This window comes from Microtus oregoni, unplaced genomic scaffold (assembly GCF_018167655.1).
Source record: "Microtus oregoni isolate MIOR12 unplaced genomic scaffold, Mior012 000046F_ref0000063, whole genome shotgun sequence".
Classification (NCBI taxonomy): Eukaryota; Metazoa; Chordata; class Mammalia; order Rodentia; family Cricetidae; genus Microtus; species Microtus oregoni.
In genome coordinates, this window is record NW_024543220.1 from 10,849,500 (window position 1) to 10,872,937 (window position 23,438).

The 23,438-nt window shown below is 56.8% G+C and overlaps 7 protein-coding genes across 7 annotated transcripts in view; 2 read left to right on the forward strand and 5 right to left on the reverse strand.

Annotated features, from left to right (window-relative positions):
* The window catches only part of LOC121435313 (H-2 class I histocompatibility antigen, Q10 alpha chain-like), a 731,224-nt gene that overhangs the window by 454,712 nt on the left and 253,074 nt on the right, over positions 1 to 23,438 (reverse strand). The window lies entirely within an intron of this gene.
* The window catches only part of LOC121435272 (H-2 class I histocompatibility antigen, Q10 alpha chain-like), a 708,503-nt gene that overhangs the window by 431,667 nt on the left and 253,398 nt on the right, over positions 1 to 23,438 (reverse strand). The gene's annotated exons all lie outside the window — the stretch shown is intronic.
* The window catches only part of LOC121435270 (H-2 class I histocompatibility antigen, Q10 alpha chain-like), an 808,095-nt gene that overhangs the window by 406,009 nt on the left and 378,648 nt on the right, over positions 1 to 23,438 (reverse strand). The gene's annotated exons all lie outside the window — the stretch shown is intronic.
* LOC121435275 (H-2 class I histocompatibility antigen, Q10 alpha chain-like) overlaps positions 1 to 23,438 on the reverse strand; it is a 703,994-nt gene that overhangs the window by 406,009 nt on the left and 274,547 nt on the right. The window lies entirely within an intron of this gene.
* Cfb (complement factor B) lies at positions 205 to 6,035 on the forward strand. Its single transcript, XM_041634427.1, has 18 exons — positions 205 to 384; positions 472 to 705; positions 1,170 to 1,355; positions 1,445 to 1,618; positions 1,827 to 1,928; positions 2,029 to 2,165; positions 2,343 to 2,481; positions 2,840 to 2,971; positions 3,064 to 3,165; positions 3,236 to 3,373; positions 3,724 to 3,821; positions 4,181 to 4,298; positions 4,464 to 4,617; positions 4,720 to 4,796; positions 5,110 to 5,210; positions 5,291 to 5,423; positions 5,498 to 5,547; positions 5,829 to 6,035. Exons 1-18 carry the CDS (start codon positions 315 to 317, stop codon positions 5,982 to 5,984), a joined length of 2,301 nt encoding a protein of 766 aa, XP_041490361.1. The 5' UTR covers positions 205 to 314; the 3' UTR covers positions 5,985 to 6,035.
* Nelfe (negative elongation factor complex member E) lies at positions 6,039 to 12,346 on the reverse strand. Its single transcript, XM_041634477.1, has 11 exons — positions 12,168 to 12,346; positions 11,797 to 11,879; positions 9,912 to 9,981; positions 9,670 to 9,815; positions 8,821 to 8,895; positions 8,686 to 8,723; positions 7,906 to 8,243; positions 7,676 to 7,820; positions 7,537 to 7,591; positions 7,269 to 7,371; positions 6,039 to 6,349 (listed from the first exon to the last, which is right to left on the reverse strand). The coding sequence occupies exons 2-11, from the start codon at positions 11,869 to 11,871 to the stop codon at positions 6,279 to 6,281; spliced, it is 1,116 nt and encodes a 371-aa protein (XP_041490411.1). The 5' UTR covers positions 11,872 to 11,879; positions 12,168 to 12,346; the 3' UTR covers positions 6,039 to 6,278.
* On the forward strand, positions 12,497 to 23,422 carry Skiv2l (Ski2 like RNA helicase). Its single transcript, XM_041634400.1, has 28 exons — positions 12,497 to 12,614; positions 12,702 to 12,805; positions 14,259 to 14,368; positions 14,465 to 14,582; positions 14,671 to 14,785; positions 14,873 to 14,947; positions 15,215 to 15,268; positions 15,349 to 15,530; positions 15,678 to 15,806; positions 16,002 to 16,147; positions 17,119 to 17,265; positions 17,363 to 17,447; positions 17,554 to 17,660; positions 18,288 to 18,434; positions 18,501 to 18,597; positions 18,718 to 18,930; positions 19,019 to 19,129; positions 20,054 to 20,284; positions 20,804 to 20,941; positions 21,077 to 21,214; positions 21,316 to 21,420; positions 21,557 to 21,704; positions 21,775 to 21,901; positions 22,063 to 22,273; positions 22,393 to 22,503; positions 22,582 to 22,800; positions 22,935 to 23,075; positions 23,161 to 23,422. Exons 1-28 carry the CDS (start codon positions 12,593 to 12,595, stop codon positions 23,359 to 23,361), a joined length of 3,732 nt encoding a protein of 1,243 aa, XP_041490334.1. The 5' UTR covers positions 12,497 to 12,592; the 3' UTR covers positions 23,362 to 23,422.

Genomic DNA, 23,438 nt, shown 5'->3' on the forward strand with positions numbered 1-23,438 from the left:
AGGGTCTGGGGGCTAAGGGGGCCCTCAGCAAGGGAAGTCCTGGCACTTGGTCAATAAAGAAATGGGGCTGGGATAGTTTCTGTTTCCTCAGTTGGCAGCTCAGCAGGGGCCCTCCTTCTTGAATGTTCCAGGAAAGCAATGTCTGTGTGGGCAGGCTGGCCAAATGCAGGTGCCAGAGCAGATTGCATAAAAGGGCCAGTGGGAATGGGTGTAGCCAGGCCCAGCGCTGCAGTTTCAGTTTGGACAGCGAGCCAAGTCGACACCCAGAGTGAACTGGAGAGGGCTTTTAGCGGCGGGCCTCTCTTTCGCTCTCCATGATGATGGGGTATAGCCTGAGTCCTCAGACCTGCCTGGTTCTCTTGGTCTTAGGCCTCTGCTCCGGAGGTAAGCAAAAGACACCCCGTCCTCATTTTGTCCCCAGCATCTGTTCTTGGCCTCCTGGGGCTAGGCTTCACCGGCCTCTCTCCTCAGGTGTGAGCACAACTCCAGTGTTAGCAGACCGGCCACAGGTCCCCTGCTCTCTGGAAGGAGTAGAGATCAAAGGTGGCTCCTTCCAGCTTCTCCAAGGTGGCCAGGCCCTGGAGTACCTGTGTCCCGCGGGCTTCTACCCATATCCTGTACAGACCCGGACCTGCAGATCCTCAGGCTCCTGGAGTGCCCTGCAGACCCGAGACCAGAAGATTGTCAAGAGGGCAGAATGCAGAGGTTGGAGGTTTGGGAGTGTGAGCAGTGGGTGGCAGGGACAGAGCTGCGGGCTGAGCAGTGGGCACACCTCGGGGAGTGCATGTGGGAAACGCGTCCTCATGTCAGGCAGCCCTGGCAGTGGAAACAGTACTTAGAAACCGGAGCCGGGATTCTAGGAATGCAGCTCACTCGGTAGAGAGCTGGCCTAGCCCGGACAAAGCAGCCCTACACGAAACGGTGATGGTACAGGCCTGTAAGCCTAGCACTCAGGAGGCAGGGGCAGGAGGGTCAGAAGCTCAAAGTCATGTTCAGCTTCATAGTGAGTTTGAAGCCAGCCTGGGCTCCATGAGACCTTGTCTCAAAACAAAACAATCCCGAAACACAAGAGGAGGGGCATCAGGTTGAGGGCACTGGGCAGTATGTTTCTCAGGGACATGAGGGACCCAGAAACGGCCCTCGGTGACGTTTACCTATCTTCCCTAAAGCAATACGCTGCCCACGGCCACAGGACTTTGAAAATGGGGAGTACTGGCCCCGGGCCCCCTACTACAACCTGAGTGACCAGATTTCTTTTCAATGCTATGATGGTTACACTCTCCGGGGCTCTGCTAACCGCACCTGCCAAGTGAACGGCCGGTGGGATGGACAAACAGCAGTCTGTGATGATGGAGGTGAGAAGCAGGTCGCCCCGGCTTTACCCTCTCCCTGAGGTTTCACCCTGGGACGTATGGGCACTCCAACTGTCCTCATGTCTCTGCAGCGGGATACTGTCCCAACCCGGGTATTCCCATTGGCACAAGGAAGGTGGGCAGCCAGTACCGCCTTGAAGACACTGTTACATATCACTGCAGCCGGGGACTTGTCCTGCGTGGCTCCCAGCAGCGAAAATGTCAGGAAGGTGGCTCATGGAGTGGGACAGAGCCTTCCTGCCAAGGTGAGTCTTGACCTGCTCCCTGGGTCAGCTCCTCCCTGGTGTCTCCACTTTAGGACACTGTTTTCTCACCACCTTACCTTAGCTCCTCCTCGCTTTCCAAACCTTGGTCAGTTTTCTACACTCTAAGGCCCTCCGTCCTAAAATCCAGCGCCCTGTCTACGTGTCCTCCGCACTGCAGACACTTGACCTACTCTCTGACCGTTCCTAGACTCTTTCATGTACGACACCCCTCAAGAGGTGGCCGAAGCCTTCCTAGCCTCCTTGACAGAGACCATAGAAGGAGTTGATGCTGAGGATGGGCATAGTCCAGGTTTGAGGACAAGGAGGGAGGTTGGGCGGGAACCTGGGGAAGGGTGGCTAACCTGCCAGGAACTGTGCATGCTGGAAGCTGAGTCTCTGATGGTGCCCAGGGGAACACCAGAAAAGGAAGATCGTCCTGGACCCCTCGGGCTCCATGAATATCTACCTGGTGCTGGATGGATCGGATAGCATCGGGGCCAGCAACTTCACGGGGGCCAAGCGGTGTCTCACGAACTTGATTGAGAAGGTAGAACAGTTTGCCCTCCCTTTGAAATGGACCTCACTGCCCTTTCAAGACTGGTCCCTGGGTCTCAGGTCCTCAGGAACTGAAGCCCTTGGGTCCCACTCCTGTCCTCCCTGCCTCCACAGGAGTGCAGAGTCCTCCATGACACTGTTAACACAGTGACCTCTTGCTCACCCGCAGGTGGCCAGTTATGGGGTGAGGCCAAGGTATGGTCTAGTGACCTATGCCACAGTCCCCAAAGTCTTGGTCAGGGTGTCCGACGAAAGGAGCAGCGACGCTGACTGGGTCACAGAGAAGCTCAACCAAATCAGTTATGAAGGTCAGAGGTTAGGGAAGGGGAAACTGGGAGGTGCATAGTGGGGTTGCCGTGGTCTGAGGCTGGGGCTCTTCATTTAGAAGTTTACCAAGTGTTCTTGGGCAATGGAGATTGCTGGGAGGGCCTGGAGAGCCAAGGGCAAGTGGGTGAGGAACCAGAAGTTAAAGATTGGGTGGGCTTGGTGGTGCAGGCCTTTAATCCCAACATTCAAAAGGCAGGTGGGTCTTTGTGAGTTCAAGGTCAACATGGTCTACCTAGCAAAGCAAAAGTTAAAGCATGTGGGATCTCAGTTGTCACAGACTGGCGGGGCTCAAGGGCGGCTTGGGAGATCAGACAGGGGAATGATCCCTTTTCTCTCTAGACCACAAGCTGAAGTCAGGGACCAACACCAAGAAGGCTCTCCAGGCTGTCTACAGTATGATGAGCTGGGCGGAGGATGTCCCGCCGGAAGGCTGGAATCGAACCCGCCATGTCATCATCATTATGACTGATGGTGAGACCTCTCTCCTGCCCTCCCATCCTCTCATCTCCTGTGCCAGTGTTTGGTCCTCACGTCCACTCTCATGGGACCTGTGTCTTCCACAGGCTTGTACAACATGGGCGGAGACCCTGTCACAGTCATCGAGGAGATCCGAAACCTGCTGGACATTGGCAGGGATCGCAAAAATCCCCGGGAAGATTATTTGGGTGAGTGACCCACCTGGGACCCAGCACTCTCGGCCGAGGGCTGGACCCCCATCCTTTCTCTCTCCCTTAGATGTTTATGTGTTTGGGATCGGGCCTCTGGTGGACCCCGTGAACATCAATGCCTTGGCTTCCAAGAAGAACAACGAGCAGCATGTGTTCAGAGTCAAGGATATGGAGGACCTGGAGAACGTTTTCTACAAGATGATTGGTAGGAAGATGCAAGGGAACACAGGGGCAAGTTGTCTGCAGGCCAAGGCTGCTGACTGATTTCCTGACATTCTTTCACTTCCTGATCTCACCATCACAGAACTCAGGTGTGGAAACTGAGAGGTCAAGACAGGCTCAGGGGACAGGATGTCAGCACCAAGGCTGGGCTAAAAGTGCCTAATCCTCCGATAGCCTGGTCTTAAGCTTCTCTCACTACATCACAGGGCTTCCTAGTCTAACACAGGGAACCCCTCCCCTCTTCCTCCTCGTGGGCCGTTGCTCTCTACAGACAGGCAGGGACCTGACAGACGGCTGCCATGACTTGAGCATTCAGCACTCTTTCTCTGCTAGATGAAACCAAATCTCTGGGTCTCTGTGGCATGGTATGGGAGCACAGGGACGGCACGGACTACCACAAGCAGCCATGGCAGGCCAAGATCTCAGTCACTGTGAGTATTCCAGCAGGGGGACTTGTGGGAGGGGAGACAAAATGTCCACACTAGCCAGGTCTGCAATCACAGCTGTTCAGGAAGCTGAGGCAGGGCTGCAGTGAGTTCAAGGTCAATGCCAGGAACTTATGAAACTGTCTGAAAATGGAAAGGAAGCTGGGTGAGGAGTGCGAGCAGGGTCGGGGGGATCCCCAGCAGCTGGAAGCGGAAGCAGAACTACCTTGAGTTTGAGGTCAGCCAGGGCTATGCAGCAGGACTCTGTCTGAGAGAGAAGCGGGGCGACAGGGTGCTGAGGCAGCACAGATGAAGCCAGCATCCGCACCATGCACCAAGGCTGTCACCGCATTGTTCTTCCCCAGCGTCCGCTCAAAGGCCACGAGAACTGCATGGGGGCTGTGGTGTCTGAGTACTTTGTGCTGACGGCAGCACACTGCTTCACAGTAGAGGACGAGAAGCACTCCATCAAGGTCAATGTGGGTAAGGATGCAGTGGGTTCTCATCTCCAGGCCATCCTCTCCCCTCCCCTCCCCTCCCCAGTACGGCCCTTCCCTTACACCCTAAGGTCGGGGAAAGCAGAACTCAAATATGGGGCAAGAGCCAGGAGGCTGCTTACGTAAACAATACCCATTTTCCTCCTCTCAGGAGGGAAGAGGCAGGACCTGGAGATCGAAGAGGTCCTATTTCACCCCAACTACAACATCAATGAGAAAAAGGCAAAAGGAATCCCTGAGTTCTATGACTATGATGTAGCCCTTGTCAAGCTCAAGACCAAGCTCAAGTATGGCCAGACTCTCAGGTGAGTGGGCCCGGGCCCTGAGGAACCAGGGAAGGTGGGCTGGAGGTACAGAGAACAGGGCAGGCTGTCTGCCGCCCTTGACTGTCCCCGTCTCCTGAATAGGCCCATCTGTCTCCCCTGCACGGAGGGAGCCACCAGAGCCTTACGGCTTCCTCAGACGGCTACTTGCAAGCAGCACAGTAAGGCGAGGTCTGGGAGGGGACAAGGATGAGACCCAAGATAAAGGGGTCACAAGGGGGAGTTACAGGCGAATGGTGGTGGCGCACACCTTTAATCCCAGCACTTGGGAGGGAGAGGCAGGCGGATCTCTGTGAGTTCGAGGCCAGCCTGGTCTACAAGAGCTAGTTCCAGATAGGCTCCACAGAAAAACCCTGTCTGGACGTCCCCCCACAAAAGAGGGAGTTGCGAGTAGCACTATGCTCAGCTGAAGGCCGAGCACCTAAGAGGGACGAGAAGTGAGGGGGACGGGGCATGACTCTGTCACTTGTCCAGAGGAGGAGCTGCTCCCTGTGAAGGACGTCAAAGCTCTGTTCGTGTCTGAAGAGGGGAGGAAACTGTTTCGGAAGGAGGTCTACATCAAGAACGGGGACAAGGTGAGAAGGGGCCCCTGGGGAGGCCGCCTTGGCCTGCTCCTTCCCGAGCCAGCTCTGCCCATCACGCCTTCTCCCTATAGAAAGACAGCTGTGAGAGAGATGCTCTGAAGGCCCCCGGCTATGGATCAGTCAAGGATGTGTCTGAGGTGGTCACCCCCAGGTTCCTCTGCACTGGAGGGGTGGATCCCTATGCTGACCCCAATACTTGCAAAGGTGAGGTGGCTCTCTGGCTGTGCTGCAAGCCCCTGAGGCCCGGCAGTCTCCCCTACAGCGCCTCTCTTCCACAGGAGATTCTGGGGGTGCTCTCATTGTTCACAAGAGGAGCCGCTTCATTCAAGTGAGTGTCCGCTCTCTAGTCTGTGGGGGAGATGCCCAGGGGCAGCATGAACCGTGGAAAGGAAAGCTGATGCATGAGGCTGGTAACGGTGGCAGAGCAGGGCTTGCTCTGACCTCATCTGACGCTGTGTTCTGAAGTGGCCAGGGCAAGCAAAGTGTCTGGTCTGTGGGCACCAAGGAAGGCAGTACAAGCTGGGCTCCTAGTGTCCTTCTTTAGGCCAGCTAGGATGCTTTCTGGGATTGTGAAGTGTCGAGTGACCTGTGCACCCGTCATCTACGCAGGTCGGTGTGATCAGCTGGGGAGTAGCGGATGTCTGCAAAGGCCAGCGGCGGCAACAGCTGGTGCCTGCTCACGCCCGGGACTTCCACATCAATCTCTTCCAGGTGCTGCCCTGGCTCAAGGAGAAACTCAAAGATGAGGATTTGGGTTTTCTATGAAGGGCTCTCTGCTGGGCAGGGGGAGGACTAAATTAAAGCAGCTGCAATCAAGACTGTGTTCCACATCTTTTTGGGGGTAAGGGAGCAGGGGATGTGCACTGGTCATCTTGCTACAAAGTAACATTAACACTGACAGCCACTTCTGAAGGTTTAACCCCATCCCAAGTACTGAAAAACTAGAGGCTGAAGGAGGTGAATGAGCTTCTGCCCCAGGATTTTACTGAGACCAGCTTGGGGGCATATGAGGCACAAGGAATCCAGCTTCGTGTCCTAGAAGCCATCCACAAAGGTTTCCTACAGATCGTCACTGTACACAATCTGGGTCCTCTTGTCCCGGTGGCAGCCCTTAGGGCTGTTCTGGACGGCTGGGGAGGGGGGAAAGTGACAGTTAAGGTCTGAGGCAGCACACAGGCTAGCCCTGAGGTTCCAGTCCTCCTGTCTCTGCCCAGCCTTGGCCTACAGTGTCTATGCTGCCCTCTGGTGGCCAGAGTCTCACGCTGGCTTAGAAAATCCAGACCCTTATCACGGTGAGCCACTCGGATGATGAAATCATGAAGCCCAGGGAAACTAAAGATGAGAGCATCTCTGCGGCCTTGCTGGTATACTGGCCGGTCTGCTCCTTCCTGGTGTCTACAGGGCTTTTACTCTGAAAATCTGCTCAGGCAGAGTGGGCAGTCCACTTTGAGGAAGCCCACAGGCCACGCCAGGCTTCGTAGGAGGCCTCAGAGCCCAGCTGCTCAGCTTCTCTCTCCACATTCCGGCTCCACCCAAGGACTTCACCCTACATCTGTGGGACCAGAGGCAGCCTCCTCTCTGGTCCTGTACCCTGCCTCTTTCTCAGAGCCCGGGTCCATGGCCCAGGGTTTCTGGGGCTGTTCTCAGCATGGACCCTTTTAAATGGTTCCTTTGCTGCAGCTGCCTATTCAGCCTACTGGGCCAGGATTGCTGGAGATGTGCTTGGCACAAACAGAGCCCAGCTTCCTAATGTATCTGATTCCCCAAACCAGTCCTGGGTCACCTTTTTCTCCAAAATTCCCATCTCTGATGGTTTCAGATGCACATTTCTGAGCCTGGCCTTCTGCTTGAGGTCTAGTTCCACAGTCAAGTTCACACACTGCTCCAGCTCGGAGGGACAGTCTGACTCCTGCTCCCCTCCCGTCCCCTCTGACAGACAGCCTGGCAGCTCTACAACTGCTTACACACAAATCCTGATCTTGGGCTCTCTGTGGAGGGACCCACAGTGGTGTGCTGTAGGGAGGGGTGAAGGAAGAGCCCCATCCTTACCGAGGGAGCCCCAGACAGACTTGCCAGTAGCAGCGTCCAGCATGGGCTGTTTGCGGGCTATGTTGACTTTGAGCTGCACGGATTCCACCTGGGTTCCGTTGAGCTGTGGGACGAAAGGGGAGGGGACAGAAGGTGGGTATTCCAGGGAGCCAGGTGCTGGCACCCCGGGGACCAGACAAGGGTCTGAGGATGAAGGTTCTCAATCAGGAGAGGAGGAAGAGCCTGAGGGGGGCAGGAGGGATAGGGGAGGGGTCTGACAAGTCCCCACCTCAGCCACGGCCTGATCCGCAGACTCCATCTTCTCATAGGTGACGAAGGCACAGCTGGGGTGAGAAAAGCGGGGTCAGCGGAGGTTCATGGACCCAGTGTCCCCACACAGCATCCCCCCCAGGGATGCTCATCCTTACTTTCTGGGTGGGTCCATGGAGAGGTCGATGATGTTTCCAAAGGGAGAGAAGGCCCCTCGGAGGAGGGTGGGCGTCATGTCCTCTCCATACACATACAGAGTGTTCCCCTTCCGAGGGGCCCTCCTCTCGGGGAACGAGTCTGACCCTGTGGGTTGGGAATCATGGTCACTACTGAGTCCCCATCACCCTCCGTTTAGCAGGACCTCCTCACCCTGGCCAAGAGCACTCACTGCGGAAAGGGCCCTCTCGCTCCCGCTCCCTGTCTCGCTCCCGGTCTCTGTCTCGATCCCGGTCTTTATCTTTGTCTCGGTCTCTGTCACGGTCTCTGTCTTTGTCTCTGTCTCGATCCCGATCTTTGTCGCGGTCTTTGTCCCGGTCCCTATCTCGGCTCCTCTCATGACTTCGGTCCCGGCTGCGGCTTCGGGGAGGGGAGGCTGAGGAGCGGGCACTACCGTGTTCTTCATAGCTCCAGTCAAAGCCTCGAGGTGGGCCATCAGCAGCCCCGGGGCCCTCTGCTTCTTCTCCATCTGGTCCCAGCTCCCGCAGCCGATCGCTAGAAGACACAAAGCTGGGGAGAGGCAGACAGTGAGGACCAAAGGAGCTCCATCTTCTCACGGACCTCTGTCTACAGCCGGCTCATTTCACTCCAGCCCTGAACCTTCCAGGAACTTCGGCCACTGACCCCACACCAAATGGTGGTCTCTCTAACAACTCCAGCCACTGACCCCACACCAAATGGTGGTGTCTCTAACGACTCCAGCCACTGACCCCACACCAAATGGTGGTGTCTCTAACGACTCCGGTCACTGACCCTACACAAAATGGTGGTGTCTCTAACGACTCCAGCCACTGACCCCACACCAAATGGTGGTCTCTCTAACGACTCCAGCCACTGACCCCACACCAAATGGTGGTGTCTCTAACGACTCCAGCCACTGACCCCACACCAAATGGTGGTCTCTCTAACGACTCCGGCCACTGACCCCACACCAAATGGTGGTCTCTCTAACCTTTCATACAGAGATTTCCTCTGGGGACGTCTGGATGACTGAGGAAAAAAAGACAGAACAATTAAGAAGATTCCCAGGTGCTGGAAAACCTGTGCCTTCTGTAGTTAATAACCCTGGCCCCACAGAAACCATTACCTCCTGCAGGTCCTCGTCAGCAGATACGCTCCTCTGGAACGGCTGGAAAGTGGGGACAGGCCCCTTCTCAGGGTCCTGGGGAGGGGGAGACACTGTGTTAGTGCAGACCAGGAGAGCTAGATCCTCTTTTGCTACCGTCACACTTCCTGCTGATGACGTGCTGGTCTCTTTGTCTATTTATCAAGACTGAGTTTCTGTGCAGCCCTGGCTGTCCTGGAACTCACTCTGTAAAGCAGGCTGGTCTCGAACTCAGAGCTTGGCTTCTTTCTTCCAAGTGCTGGGATTAAAGCATGCACCACCATGCCTGGCTGATGTGCTGGTTGTTTTTTTTTTTTTTTTTTTTTTTTTTGATTTTCGAGACAGGGTTTCTCCGTAGCTTTTGGTTCCTGTCCTGAAACTAGCTCTTGTAGTCCAGGCTGGCCTCGAACTCACAGAGATCTGCCTGCTTCTGCCTCCCGAGTGCTGGGATTAAAGGCATGCGCCACCACCGCCCGGCCTGATGTGCTGTTTTTAAGGAAGTGTTTGGTTTACCCAAACCTCCTCTCAACCCAGGAAGCGCAAACGTGGAAAACAGAAATGAAGGAGTCACCTTATACGACAGACAAGAAACCTAACGCTCCCGCAGTAAATGGTGGCATGCCCCTCTAGCCCCGGCTACTTGTGAGGCTGAGGCCAGTGCATCACTGAGTCTGGGGGAACAGTGAGAAAGGAGTAAAAAAGACTAAAAGAGACTGGAAGTAGGAAAACACCCTAAACCTCAGGATGGCACAACTTGCTCGTATCTAACTTCCCGTAAAGCTATCTCCCTTCTAGCTTGGAGAGGATCTCGCTGATGTCAAGGGTGCTCACCTTTAACTTCCCCTCGAGGGTCCGAGAACGTTTGAAGCCTGAGTTCTTGGTTTCCGCCTTGATGGCACTGATGGCTCCCGACTTCACCAGCTGCTTGGCCTGTTCTGTTGCTGTGGCAGTGTCCACCACAGGCTGTTCCGATAACGCTGGGGGTCGGAGGGAGGGAGGGAGGGAGGTGTTATGCCGGCTGTGGGGGGTAGCCCCACGCTGCCCCCCCCCAACTCTCCATCTCCATCACTTACAGCGTTTGACGCCACCCTGGCTCGCCGTGCCGCTGCTACTTTGCTTCTTCAGGGCCAGCAAGGCTTTTTTCTGGGAAGGAGAAAGATTAATGCAGAGAGGCTTGTCAGCCAAGGTGCTGGCCTCGTGTGTGCATCACTCCAGGGAGAGTACATGTGGTTCCCTCGTCCTGGAGTGGCACTAGTCCCTACATCATCATGACGCCAGCAATATCTAACCTAACCAAACCACGGTGTCCAAAGCCCCTCTAGTTTCACGTTCTGGAAGTTGAAAAACAAAAACAAAAGCAAAACAAAAACCTAAGCCCTGTGTCTGGAGAGATGGCTCAACAGTTAAGAGCATTGACTGCTCTTCAAGAGGACCCAGGTTCAATTCCCAGCACCCATGTGACCGCTTCCAACTGTAACTCCAATTCCTACACCCTCACACAGACATACACGTGGGCAAAACACCAACGTACGTAAAATAGAAACAAACCTAAGCCCTACGATATCAGCTGCAGAGAAGCCCTGAATGTCTTCCGTGAGGATTTGACCCACCTTTCTTCTGCGTATTTCACGAAGTTGTACAAAACTGAAGTGCCTAGTTCCTACCCTTGAGAAATGCACAATCCAGGAAATATAACGACTAGACTCCCAGCCAAGAATAATCAATTACTAATCAAACGCAGCTGAACGCACACAAACAGTCTCAGATGCTTATGCGGCTATCAAACTGGGACCTGGGTGGGATTTACCAACACAGAGAGATTTTAGACGAAGAAAGCAAGGTGGTACAAACGCAAAGAAAAGGTTCTGGGAAACAGGTTTTTAGAGTGAGTAATTCTGTCTTTTTCGAAAGGGATGCTGGGCTGAGATGTCAGGGCTTTGTTCTATACACGATGGGAAACCTTGAAAAGTTTTCAGGGGAACAAGGGTGCCCCCAAGAGCGCCACGCAAACCCTGCTCTGATGGGTCTCGTCGGAAGGAGTCCCTAAAAAGATCACTCAGGGGGGCTGGAGAGATGGCTCAGTGGTTAAGAGCATTGCCTGCTCTTCCAAAGGTCCTGAGTTCAATTCCCAGCAACCACATGGTGGCTCACAACCATCTGTAATGAGGTCTGGTGCCCTCTTCTGGCCTGCAGACATACACACAGACAGAACATTGTATACATAATAAATAAATAAATATTTAAAAAAAAAAAAAAAAAAAAAAAAGATCACTCAGAAGGATGGACCAAGATAATCAGGTGCCCCTGTAGTTCCAGCTCCTCAGAGAAGCTGAGGCAGGAAGACCACACGGACCCAGGAGTTCAAGACCAACCTAGGCCGTGTACTGAGATCCTGCTTCGAAGGAGAAAAACAGACAAAGTGGGAGGGCAGAAGGGACAGAACATGGGCAGACATGACAGACGTTTCGCTGTGTAAATAGTACGGAAGCCAGAAGTGAGCTGGGTGCGGGGTGAACAGAGAACGGTGGTTTAGGCAGAGCTGTTCCCGCCTACCCAAAGCTACACAGTTTCAATCCAGTGAGGCCCTGTCTGAAGAGGGGATAAAAGGCCAGAGAGATTTTAAGGCCTATGACGCTTAGGAGGTCCTATCTAAAAGCAAGGAGAGGGGAGTAGATCAGACAGGATGGTGACTTTAGCTTGGCTGTCTGATGGTTCAAAACGCACTGCATGGAACTGGGAATCCTAATGTGACCACCTCCAGCTCTTGGGTGGTACTCAAACCACAGGATGGATGACCGGTCCATGGGGGACCGAACAGAAAAGGCTTGACAAAGCTGGAGAAGCTACACAGGCGTGTGCTCCAGGTATGAGCCAGGAGAAGGGGCGCCCCATCCCCTCACACTCACCCAGGTTTCCTCCGAGTCTGCAGAAGGCTGCGCCGCCGCCCTACTCCCTTACCTTCTTCTTGAGCTTGTTGAATTTCTTCTGCAGCGCCTCTTCCTCTTCGCTCAGCCCGGGAGGTATCACCAACATGTCGGCTCCTGGTGCAGGGGCAGAACCCAAGACATCATTCTCTACCGTCACCACTCAAAATGCACACGTCGTCCAACTTCTGTCCATCCTGTATTTACCCCGACCTCCAGGCCCGCCTACCCAGCCTCAGGCCTTGCCCTAACCCCTTGTCTCCACGCGGCTGCTGTCCAGCCTCCTGTCCAAGGTCCAGACACCAGAGCCTTGGGGTACCTCAGCCCGGAGAAGGGAAAGCACTCCCTGCGACGCCAAGGCGATGGCTCCCGACCCCCATGCCCAATGGGGTTAGGTCAGCCAACCTCGGGGTCCGGTGGGCAGAGAAGGCGGCTAGGCCCGCGCAGCGCTATCTGGCCGACCAGAGGAGGAGGAGGAAGAACCGGGGACCGCGCAGGGAAGGCGCGAAGGATGTGAGACGAAGCCCTCACCTGAGGGGGCGGCGCCCGGACCCGCGGTCTCCCGCGGCGCCGCGCGGGCTGCTGCGCGCGGGCTCGCGGCGATGACGTAAAGGGGCGGGACACGCGGTAACCAAGGCGGCGAGCCGCAGCGACTTCCGCCCGGCCTTGCCCTGCTCCGAGCGGGGCTTCGGCGTCGCGCTCGCCCACGCTCCCGGCGGGGAGTGGTGGAGGGAGGGGGCGTGTCGGGAATTTCCGCCCATCTCGGGGCGGGGCCAACTCCGTGATTCCTTTGCGTTTCCGGGCTGCGAGGCAGCTGTCGCGGCTTCAGGATGCTGGACACAGAGAGACTCGGTGAGGGGGAGGGTATGGGAGGGGAGGGGAGCGGAGCAGCAGCTGGGCATGACTTTTGACCTCTAACCTGTGACCTTTCCCCTGTAGTGCTGCCTCCCCCCGATCCCTTGAACCTGCCCCTTGGAGCTCTGGAAGTGGGCTGCACTGGGCACTGGGAGCTGCTGAACGTGCCTGGGGCTCCACAGAGCACTGTGAGTGAGTTTTGAGTCTCATCTTTGACCCGGGAGGTTAAAAGTGACCCCTCTCCAGGACCTCACCTTCCTGTGACTGGACACTGTCACCTGGGCTCCTAGCCGATGCTGGACAGACCCCAGCCTCCAGGAGCTCCAGTGGGAGACTAGTTCTCAGAACTGCGCTTTCGTGCGTGACTTTCCTCCTTGGAAGTTTGTTCTTTCTGCATGCCTCCAGGCACTTGGCTGAGACCTCGCTTTTCAGCTTCTGAATCTGAAGCCGGGTGTGGCGCACGCCTTTAATTCCAGCACTTGGGAGGCAGAGGCAGGCGGATCTCTTGAGTTTGAGGCCAGCCTGGTCTATAAGAGCTAGTTCGAGGACAGGCTCCAAAGCTACAGAGAAACCTTGTTGGAGGCCAGTTTGGTCTACCTATCAAGTTCCAGGCCAGCCAGGGCCTCATAGTGAGACTTCATCTACAAAAAAAAAAAAAAAAAAAAAAAAGGAGAAGAAGAAGAAAAAGAAGACCTAGGAATGGCTTAGCCCAGAGGTTCTCAACACCTTGGGTGGGCAAATGATCCTTTAACAGGGGTTTCATATATCATATATCCTGAATCTCAAATATTTACAATTCATAACAGGGCTGGGCAGTGGCGGCGCACGCCCAGCACTCCACTCGGGAAGCAGAGGCAGGCGGATCTCTGTGAGTTGGAGACCAGCCTGGTCTATAAGAGCTAGGCTCCAAAGCTACAGAGAAGCCTTGTCTTGAGAAAAACCAGAACAAACAATTCATAACGGTAACAGAACCCCACTTAGGAAGTAGCAGTAGTAGTACTGCAGGGTTGGGAACCACCGGCTCGGTCGATAACGTGCTCGCCATGTGTGCCTGATGAGATGCGTGTAAAGGAGGGAGAGGGCCAGCCCCAGAGTCGTCCTCTGGCTGCCACGTGCTGTAGCGTGTGTGTGCCCATACCCACATGTTACACAAATCCCTGTATATAGTCACATGCTATTACTACTACAGAGTCATTCCGAATGCAGATTCCCAGCTGAGTGGGTAGCCAAGTTGGGATAGTGTTTGCCTGGCGTACACAAAGACCTGGGTGACACTCAAGTGTGGCATTGCATGCTTGTCACCCCTTAGTTCTAGGTCATGTTTATATATATATATGAAAATACATGATGTATGTGATATATCAAGTCGCATGCAAACCTGGGGTATGCGAAACCGTCTTAAGATAGGAACGCAAATGGCTGTGTCTGGCCTCCATGCGTCCGGAATGCATAGTTTGCTTTAGTCAGTGTCCCAGGTACCTCAGCTGCAGGTGGGTTTTGCTTAGCCTTCGGGCTTTGCTCATCTGATCGCCTTGGCTTCTGCTGGAGACATCCACCATGGGATCTAAACACAAATCCCCGTCGCCTCTTCTGCCTGCACTTTATCTGTTCCTAATGGTTCTCACCTTGCCCTTGTCCCAGCTACCCCACGGCCTCCCTCCCTGTGCCCCTGACCTACAGCAGGAAGCGGAGCAGCTGTTCCTCTCCTCTCCCGCCTGGCTTCCTCTGCATGGTGTGGAACACTCAGCTCGGTGAGGAGTCTGCAGGGCCCAGCTAGGGGGTGGACCACCCAAAGGGAGCAGGGATGGCAAGGAAGCTGACTCCCCAGTTCCTTTCCTTTTCTGCAGAAAATGGCAGAGGAAGAGGGATCCCTGGTCTCTTCTGGCTGCTCTGGGGGCTCCTGTCCCATCCGACCTTCAGGCCCAGAGACACCCAACCACAGGCCAGATACTGGGCTACAAGGAGGTGAGAGGTCAGAGACCACAAGAGACAAAGCTGGGAGCACAGGTCGGAGCAGACCGGGTCTCACCGGGACTCCAACCTCTTGTCTCAGGTCCTGCTGGAGAACACAAACCTGTCGGCCACAACCTCCTTGTCCCTTCGCCGGCCTCCAGGGCCAGCCCCCCAGTCACTATGGGGCAACCCAACACAGTACCCTTTCTGGCCTGGTAAGTTGTACATGGTGGGGGTAGAAGCGAGTGTCTTCGTGTCTAGGGAACGGGTCCCTGCTGATGCCGAACCCCGTGTTTCCCCAGGTGGGATGGATGAGCCCACCATGACAGATCTGAGCACTCGGGAGGAAGCTGAGGAGGAGATAGACTTTGAGAAAGGTGAAGTGGCCGTGTCTGGGGAGGGCCCAGCAGGCTGCTGCTAGGTGAAGTGGCCATGTCTGGGGAGGGCCCAGCAGGCTGCTGCTAGCTAGCCGTCCTGTACATGCGTGAACTATGGGAAAGGGGAAAACTGTTCTCTCTAGTTCCCCTGAAACAAGTGGCCACAGGTGCTGTGCACACGGCAGAGCGCTGTGACTGTCATGCGACGGAACAGTTGGGCGGCCGATGTCGTGGTGGCTGATGCTGTCCCTCTGGTCCGGTCCTCAGATCTTCTCACTGTCCCACCTGGCTTCAAGAAAGGCGTGGATTTTGCCCCCAAGGGTGAGTGTGAGGGGGATTTGTAGGGATGCCCTGCTCCGGCCGCCGGCGTGCGAATCTGACAGGTTGCTGTTGCTCCTCAGATCACCAAGCTCCTGTGCCAGGTTTGCTCAGCCTCAGCCGCCTGCTGGAGCCCCTAGATCTGACTGGAGGCGATGAGGACGAGGGTGAGCCAGCAGGAGGCCCTGGAGGGGGCACTGCTGCCGCCTCTCCATGCAGCGCTCCCCTGGGCCGAGCAAGCAGCTTGGAGGACCTCGTGTTGAAGGTTGGTGGTTACTGGTGATGGAGGCACGCGAGATGGGTCCTGACTGCAGCAGGGGTGGGTTCGAGGGTAAGAGTGAGCTATCTGGGCATGAGTGGCAGTCAGGAGCGCTCTGGTTGTATGTTTATCACTCCTGCCCGACATTTCCAGGAAGCATCCACAATCGCATCCCCCCTGGAGCCTCCCAAACCTGCACCCCAGGAACAGTGGGCCGTACCTGTGAATGTCACCTCCCCTGTAGGTGATTTTTACCGTCTCATTCCTCAGCCTGCCTTCCAGGTACTGCACCCAGGTCTTACTTCACCTCTTGGTAGCCCCGACCCTGGCCTTGCCCCTCAGCCCAGCCTTGTCCCCTCTCCTCCAGCGCCCACATACGGTCCCAGCCCTGCACTGGCCTTCTCCTCTTTGCCCCGGGTACCTGTGGGCAGGTAGAGGGGCCCTGTCACAGAGCCCTGTCCGTTTTCTCTCGCGCAGTGGGCGTTTGAGCCAGATGTGTTTCAGAAGCAGGCCATCCTGCACTTGGAGCAGCACGACTCTGTCTTTGTTGCGGCTCACACATCCGCCGGGAAGACAGTGGTGGCTGAATACGCCATTGCCCTGGCCCAGAAACACATGACCCGGTACACGTGGCTCCTCAGCCTGCCCTCCTCCTGCATCCTTTCTGAACCTCCCCTCTACCTTATCCCTTAGATAGGAGGTTCAGGAGAGAGGCCGGGATGGGGTTCAGAGAGAAATGAAAAGGTCTAGGAGAGAAAGAGAAACGGGGCCAGATGATGACCTGGGCTAGCTTAGGAAGGGCTGGTGTCATGAAGGAGGGTTGGAGGGCTGTCAGTGTGAGGGGGGGCTCCGGCGGGCAGGAGGGCTGTCAGTGTGGGGGGGGCTCTGGTGGGCAGGAGGGCTGTCAGTGTGAGGGGGGGCTCCGGTGGGCAGGAGGGCTGTCAGTATGAGGGGGGACTCCGGCGGGCAGGAGGGCTGTCAGTGTGAGGGGGGACTCCGGTGGGCAGGAGGGCTGTCAGTGTGAGGGGGGACTCTGGCGGGCAGGAGGGCTGTCAGTGTGAAGGGCGGGCTCTGGCGGCAGGAGGGCTGTCAGTGTGTGTGGGGGGCTCCGGTGGGCAGGCAGGATGTCAGTGTGAGGGAGGACTCCGGTGGGCAGAAGGGCTGTCAGTGTGAGGGGGGACTCTGGCGGGCAGGAGGGCTGTCAGTGTGGAGGGGGGGGGGGCTCCAGTGGGCAGGAGGGCTGTCAGTGTGAGGGAGGACTCCGGTGGGCAGGAAGGCTGTCAGTGTGGAGGGGGGGGCTCCGGCGGGCAGGAGGGCTGTCAGTGTGAGGGGGGGCTCCGGCAGGCAGGAGGGCTGTCAGTGTGAGGGGGGACTCCGGTGGGCAGGAGGGCTGTCAGTGTGAGGGGCGGCTCCGGCGGGCAGGAGGGCTGTCAGTGTGTGTGGGGGGGGACTCCGGTGGGCAGGAGGGCTGTCAGTGTGAGGTGGGGGCTCCGGCGGGCAGGAGGGCTGTCAGTGTGAGGGGCACTCCGGCGAGCAGGGGGGTGCCCCAGCTGTGGGTCTGTAAAGAGCCTCTGACTATCTGCCCTGTCTCCAGTACCATTTACACGTCTCCAATCAAAGCCCTGAGCAACCAGAAGTTTCGGGATTTCCGGAACACATTTGGGGACGTGGGGCTGCTCACAGGGGACGTGCAACTGCACCCAGAGGCCTCCTGCCTTATCATGACCACAGAGATCCTTCGGTGAGAGGGGTCTCCCAGGTGGGTTTAGGGGTGAGCACCCCTGCAGAAGCAGGGTAGACAGCTGCTGAGGAGTCAGCCTGGCGCTGCTTCTCCCCAGCTCCATGCTGTACAGCGGCTCAGATGTCATCCGGGACTTGGAGTGGGTCATCTTTGATGAAGTCCACTATATCAACGATGCTGAGGTGCGTGGTGGGTGGGTCTCATCACAGAGCCCCGTCCCACATACCCTGAGGACCTTTCTGTCTCTGCTCCTTGACTGACCTGTCTCCTCTGCTGACATGTGTGCAGCGTGGGGTCGTGTGGGAGGAGGTGCTCATCATGCTCCCTGACCACGTCTCCATCATCCTTCTGAGTGCCACCGTCCCCAACGCCCTGGAGTTTGCTGACTGGATTGGGTGAGATGTGTGGCCTGGGTGCTTGACTGAAAAGTGTGCTCTATGCGCTAGACCTCAGTTCGCCGAGCTTCGGGAAAGGGGCTGGAGGTTGAGAATACTCACGCAGAGACAGACCGACACATAGACCTTTTAACACTGATACCAAAGCCCCCCTTTATTAACACCATGTAGACTTAAATACCCTGCAGCCAATGGCCAACAGGTGAAAATCCCATCCTCTGATCCTCTAGCTAGGCACAGCTTCTAGTAACTTCAATTAGGAGGCTCTAGACAGGGAAGAGCGGCTGAAGGCCAGGATTCATTAGTCCCAACAGAAAAGGACCACGATGTTCCTTGGTTGGGGTTGGGGCGCTCAGGCCACTGCAGTGTGGAGGGGGTCAGACTATGGAGCCAGGAAATAGCCGCACCTGAGTGGCTGCCGAACCCCACCCCCAGCCTGAGGTTGGGGCCCCAGAACATTTTTGCATGCTGAGATGGGATGGTGGGAGCCATCCGTCTGGACAGGCATATTCCACGGTCCTAAGAGGCTGGGACAGGGCAGAGGTTGACCTTGAACCAGTGGAGTTAATGTGGAGATGAAGTTGTGGGTTCCTCCCACGCCTTCTCTGACCAGCCCTCTCCCTCCAGGAGGCTGAAGCGGCGGCAGATCTTTGTGATCAGCACAGTTGCCCGTCCTGTCCCCCTGGAACACTATCTCTTCACAGGAAACAGCCCCAAGACGCAGGGGGAGCTCTTCCTGCTGCTGGACTCCCGAGGGGCCTTCCACACCAAGGGGTAAGTCCAGGGCTGGGTGCCATGGCTGGGCCTGTGCTGGGCCTCACGCCCTCGCTCTGTGCTCAGGTACTATGCTGCAGTGGAGGCCAAGAAGGAGAGGATGAGCAAGCATGCCCAGACCTTTGGGGCCAAACAGCCCACGCACCAGGGGGGGCCTGCACAGGTGAGGACTGGCAGCAGTCAGCCCAGGTCCCTGCTGGGAAGGGTGGACTTGAGGTCTGCATCCTGCTCTACAAAAGCCTACTTAACCCTGACTCTCTCTCCCACCTCCACATAACCTCAGGACCGAGGGGTGTACCTGTCCTTGCTGGCTTCCCTCCGGGCCCGGGCTCAGCTGCCTGTGGTCGTGTTCACCTTTTCCCGAGGCCGCTGTGATGAGCAGGCTTCAGGCCTCACCTCTCTGGATCTCACTACAAGCTCGGAGAAGAGCGAGATCCACCTCTTCCTGCAGCGCTGCCTTGCACGGCTCCGAGGCTCTGACCGACAGCTACCCCAGGTGCGTCCCTCTAGATACGGGTGGGGGACCTGCCCCTGCCGAGGGGGCCTCCTACACCTTCTCTGACCTGCTCCCCTCCCCGCTGCAGGTCCTGCACATGTCAGAGCTCCTTCGCCGGGGCCTGGGTGTGCACCACAGTGGCATCCTGCCCATCCTTAAGGAGATCGTGGAGATGCTGTTCAGCCGAGGGCTGGTCAAGGTGAGCGGGGGTGAGAGGGCTAAGACATAGGCAGGACAGTGCAGTGGTTAAGAACCTGGGCCCTGGGTTTGAATTCCAGCTTCAGAACCCTAGTGACCTCTAGGTTTCTCATCTTAACCCTAAATGGGGATGTACAGGAGACAGCTCAGGTGGTCCTGGGAGACCTCTACAGCGGGGGAGCGTAGGAAAAGTCACTAATTAGACGCAAACCGGAATGCTCTCAGGAAACACAGCTAACGGTACAGTCAGGACTGCTGCACTCAGGAAGTTCGCTAACTGCGTATGTGGCCAGAGATGTGGGCTCTTGCCAGTCTGCCAGTGTTTGGTATTCAAGCGCTGCCGGTTTTCTGCCTCGGCACTATTTAAGCAGATTTAATATAGTATACCTTTTGGCACTAAGGGCCGTTCTTGGGTATTTATTACAGAGAAACTCGGCCTGGTCTGTGAGGGAACATATGCGTTGCTTTGTTCTCCTGTCCTGCTTATGATGACAGGGTCAGATCTCAAGCCCATATCCTGGGGGACCAGGGTCGAAAGACTGGCTGACAAACAGAATGCCCTCCACTGGGACAGTGGCTAGGTAAATGTAGGGGTATCCTCCCAGAGACGAATCACTACCTCAGTCACAAGCAGTGACTGCTAAGACGACAAGAACACGGATGGACGTGGAAAGTAGACAACACTCAGATGTATAGCTGTGTTTGTGTGAGCTATTATACAAGCACAAAGCCAAATAGTCTGCGATTCAGCTGGGGATGGAGGTGGGCTGTGGACGCTAAAGAACTAGGTAGCTGGCTAAGCAGTGTGAGGGAAAATGCCTGCACTGTGGGTCTCCTAAGACGAGGCTCCCCGGTGGGGTGAGCTCTGCCTGAGCTGGGCATAGACAGGACCTTTTTGCTGACCCATTCTCCCCTTCTGCCCCAGGTCCTGTTTGCCACCGAGACCTTTGCCATGGGAGTAAACATGCCAGCGAGGACCGTGGTGTTTGACTCCATGCGCAAACACGATGGCTCCACCTTCCGGGACCTGCTGCCTGGGGAGTACGTACAGATGGCAGGCCGGGCGGGCCGCAGGGGCCTGGACCCCACGGGTACAGTCATCCTGCTCTGTAAGGGCCGAGTGCCTGAGATGGCAGATCTACACCGCATGATGATGGTGGGTAGAGCGGAGGAGGCCGGGCTGGGTGTAGCTGCGGCACCAGATAGATCCCTTAGCCCAACTCTCCTCTCTTCTGATGAGTTCATTCTCCTGGGAGCAGTCAGAAGGGAGCAAGTCTAGCCTTAATCCCTGCACAGGGAGGCAGAGGCAGGCAGATCTCTGAGTTTGAGGCCAGCCTGGTCTACAGAGCGAGTTCCAGGACAGCCAGGGCTACACAGAGAAACCCTGTCTCGAAAAACCTAAAACAAAAAAATCGAGCAAGTCCCAGGGGACATCACTTCCTCTTGCTTTGCTGCCACTGTGGGTATGGCACCCAGTGGGGGCCTTTGGGAGTCCAGGTCTTTCGTTTTGTTCCCTGAGGTGAGCAGGGGGTTGGTTTGAGGCCTCCTGGCTGCAGAGCTGGGACCAGAATATGGCCAGGGCACGCAGGTCCCACTTCTTACTGACTCTGGCTCCAGGGGAAGCCGTCCCTCCGGGTAGGGCACGCAGGTCCCCCTTCTCACTCTCTGGCTCCAGGGGAAGCCGTCCCAGCTTCAGTCCCAGTTCCGCCTCACGTACACTATGATCCTCAACCTGCTGCGGGTGGACGCCCTCAGGGTGGAGGACATGATGAAGAGGAGCTTCTCAGAGTTTCCATCCCGCAAGGACAGCAAGGTGAGGAGTTTAGGGTGGCCAGCACAGCAAGCAGGTCAGAGCCGGCCAGGAGAGGTGGGTGGGCCACTGGGGTGGGGTAGGAGAGCAGGCTGGGCTTTCAGATTGGATACAGCCCCCCCCTCCCTTTCTACTCAGGCCCATGAGGAGGCTCTGGCTGAACTCACCAAGAGGCTGGGGGCCTTGGAGGAACCTGACGTGACTGGACAACTGGCTGACCTGCCTGAGTATTACAGCTGGGGGGAGGAGCTGACAGAGACCCGCAACATGATCCAGGTGAGGGAGTGGGGGTGTTGGGGAGACGGTAGGAGGGACAGTGGCTGGCAGAGCCCTGGTCTCACATCTCCCATGTCAATTGTGCCTGTCTTGTTCTCCAGCGACGCATCATGGAGTCCGTGAACGGGCTGAAATCTCTCTCCACGGGAAGGATGGTAGTTGTGAAGAACGAGGAGCATCACAATGCGTTAGGCGTGATCCTGCAGGTGAGGACAAGGGGGGTCCTCACCCCCACGGAGGTGTGCTCATTTCCGCTCGTCATCATTTTATGCCTGTCTCTGTGCCTGGTCCCCAAGACCCCTGTCCAGGGTGGGCATACCATGTCCACATTTGTTCCTCTAGGTCTCCTCAACCACCAGCAGAGTGTTTACAACGTTGGTCTTGTGTGATAAGCCTGTTGTGTCTGAGAGCCCACGGGACAAGGGGCCAACCACTCCAGATGTGCCCTACCCAGACGACCTTGTGGGCTTCAAGCTGTTCCTGCCTGAAGGTGAGCTCCTTGTGGTGGTGTGAACAGGATGCCTGGGCCATGGCGAAGTCTGACCTGACTGGCTTTCCAGGGCCCTGTGAGCACACCGTGGCCAAGCTCCAGCCAGGAGATGTGGCTGCCATCTCCACCAAAGTGCTCCGGGTGAACGGGGAGAAGATCTCTGAGGACTTCAGCAAGAGGCAGCAACCAAAATTCAGGTCAGAGACTTGGGGAACCTTTTCCAGGGAGGGGCACGCCCCAGTGGGTGTGTACGTACAAAGGGACCATGCAGTGGGGAGCCGAGGGGTGTCCTCAGCAAGAGGGGCTCCTGTGGCAAAGACGCCTCTTGGTCCAGATCACAAACCTGCTCCCCCTTCAGGAAGGACCCTCCCCTTGCAGCTGTGACCACTGCAGTTCAGGAGCTGCTGCGTCTGGCTCAGGCCCATCCATCAGGGCCCCCGACGCTTGACCCTGTCAACGACCTGCAGCTCAAGGATGTGTCAGTGGTGGAAGGTGGGCTCCGGGCCCGGAAGCTGGAGGAGCTGATCCGGGGGGCTCAGTGTGTGCACAGCCCCCGGTTCCCTGCCCAGGTAGCAAGCTGAGGCAGCTTTTCCTCCCTGGTCCCTATGGTCTGGGTACTCCTCCCTCAACCCTGTGTACCCCCGCTGAGGGCTGAGGAGCTAATGGTCTCTGCTGTGGCTTTCTTTAGTACTTGAAGCTGCGGGAGCGAAGGCAGATTCAGAAGGAAATGGAGAGGCTGAGCTTCCTACTGTCTGACCAGTCGCTGCTGCTGCTCCCCGAGTACCACCAGCGTGTAGAGGTGAAAGAGCAGGGCGGGGCATGAGGTGGGGGAAGCCTGGAGGGCAGTCAGGCTCTGCAGCCCTCGCCTCTCCTGTAGGTGCTCCGGACCCTGGGCTATGTGGATGAGGCGGGCACAGTGAAGCTGGCAGGCCGAGTGGCCTGCGCCATGAGCAGCCACGAGCTGCTCCTCACAGAGCTCATGTTTGACAATGCGCTGAGCACCTTGCGACCAGAGGAGATTGCAGCTCTGCTCTCCGGCCTGGTCTGCCAGAGCCCCGGTGACCCTGGGGATCAGCTCCCAAGCACCCTCAAACAGGTGGGGGCCATCACCCCCCTCTTGGCTTGTGCATCCCTAACCGCATTCCCCCTACCCAGTCCCCGTAAGTGTCTCCCAAGGTGTGCATAGCCTCTTCCAGATCAGGGGCCTTGACCTCTCCTTACTATCTGCAGGGGGTGGAGCGTGTCAAAGCTGTGGCTAAGCGGATTGGTGAGGTTCAGGTGGCCTGTGGCCTGAACCAGACAGTGGAAGAATTTGTGGGAGAGCTGAATTTTGGGCTGGTTGAAGTTGTGTATGAGTGGGCTCGGGGTATGGTAAGTACCTGGGTTTGGCAGGTGGCTGGCTGGGGAAGGTTGTTCAGGCCTGGCACATTTAGCCTTCACTCTGCTCTCCCCATAGCCCTTCTCTGAGTTGGCTGGGCTCTCAGGGACCCCAGAAGGCTTAGTGGTCCGCTGCATCCAGCGCCTGGCTGAGATGTGCCGCTCGCTTCGAGGAGCAGCCCGTTTGGTAGGGGAGCCCGTGCTGGGCGCCAAGATGGAGACGGCAGCCACCTTGCTGCGGCGGGACATTGTCTTTGCAGCCAGCCTCTACACCCAGTAAAGGGCGTGTTGGGCAAAAGCGAGTAATAAAACAGCAAAGGAGAAAGCTTGGAGTATTGGGCGGGGATGGCTGTACTC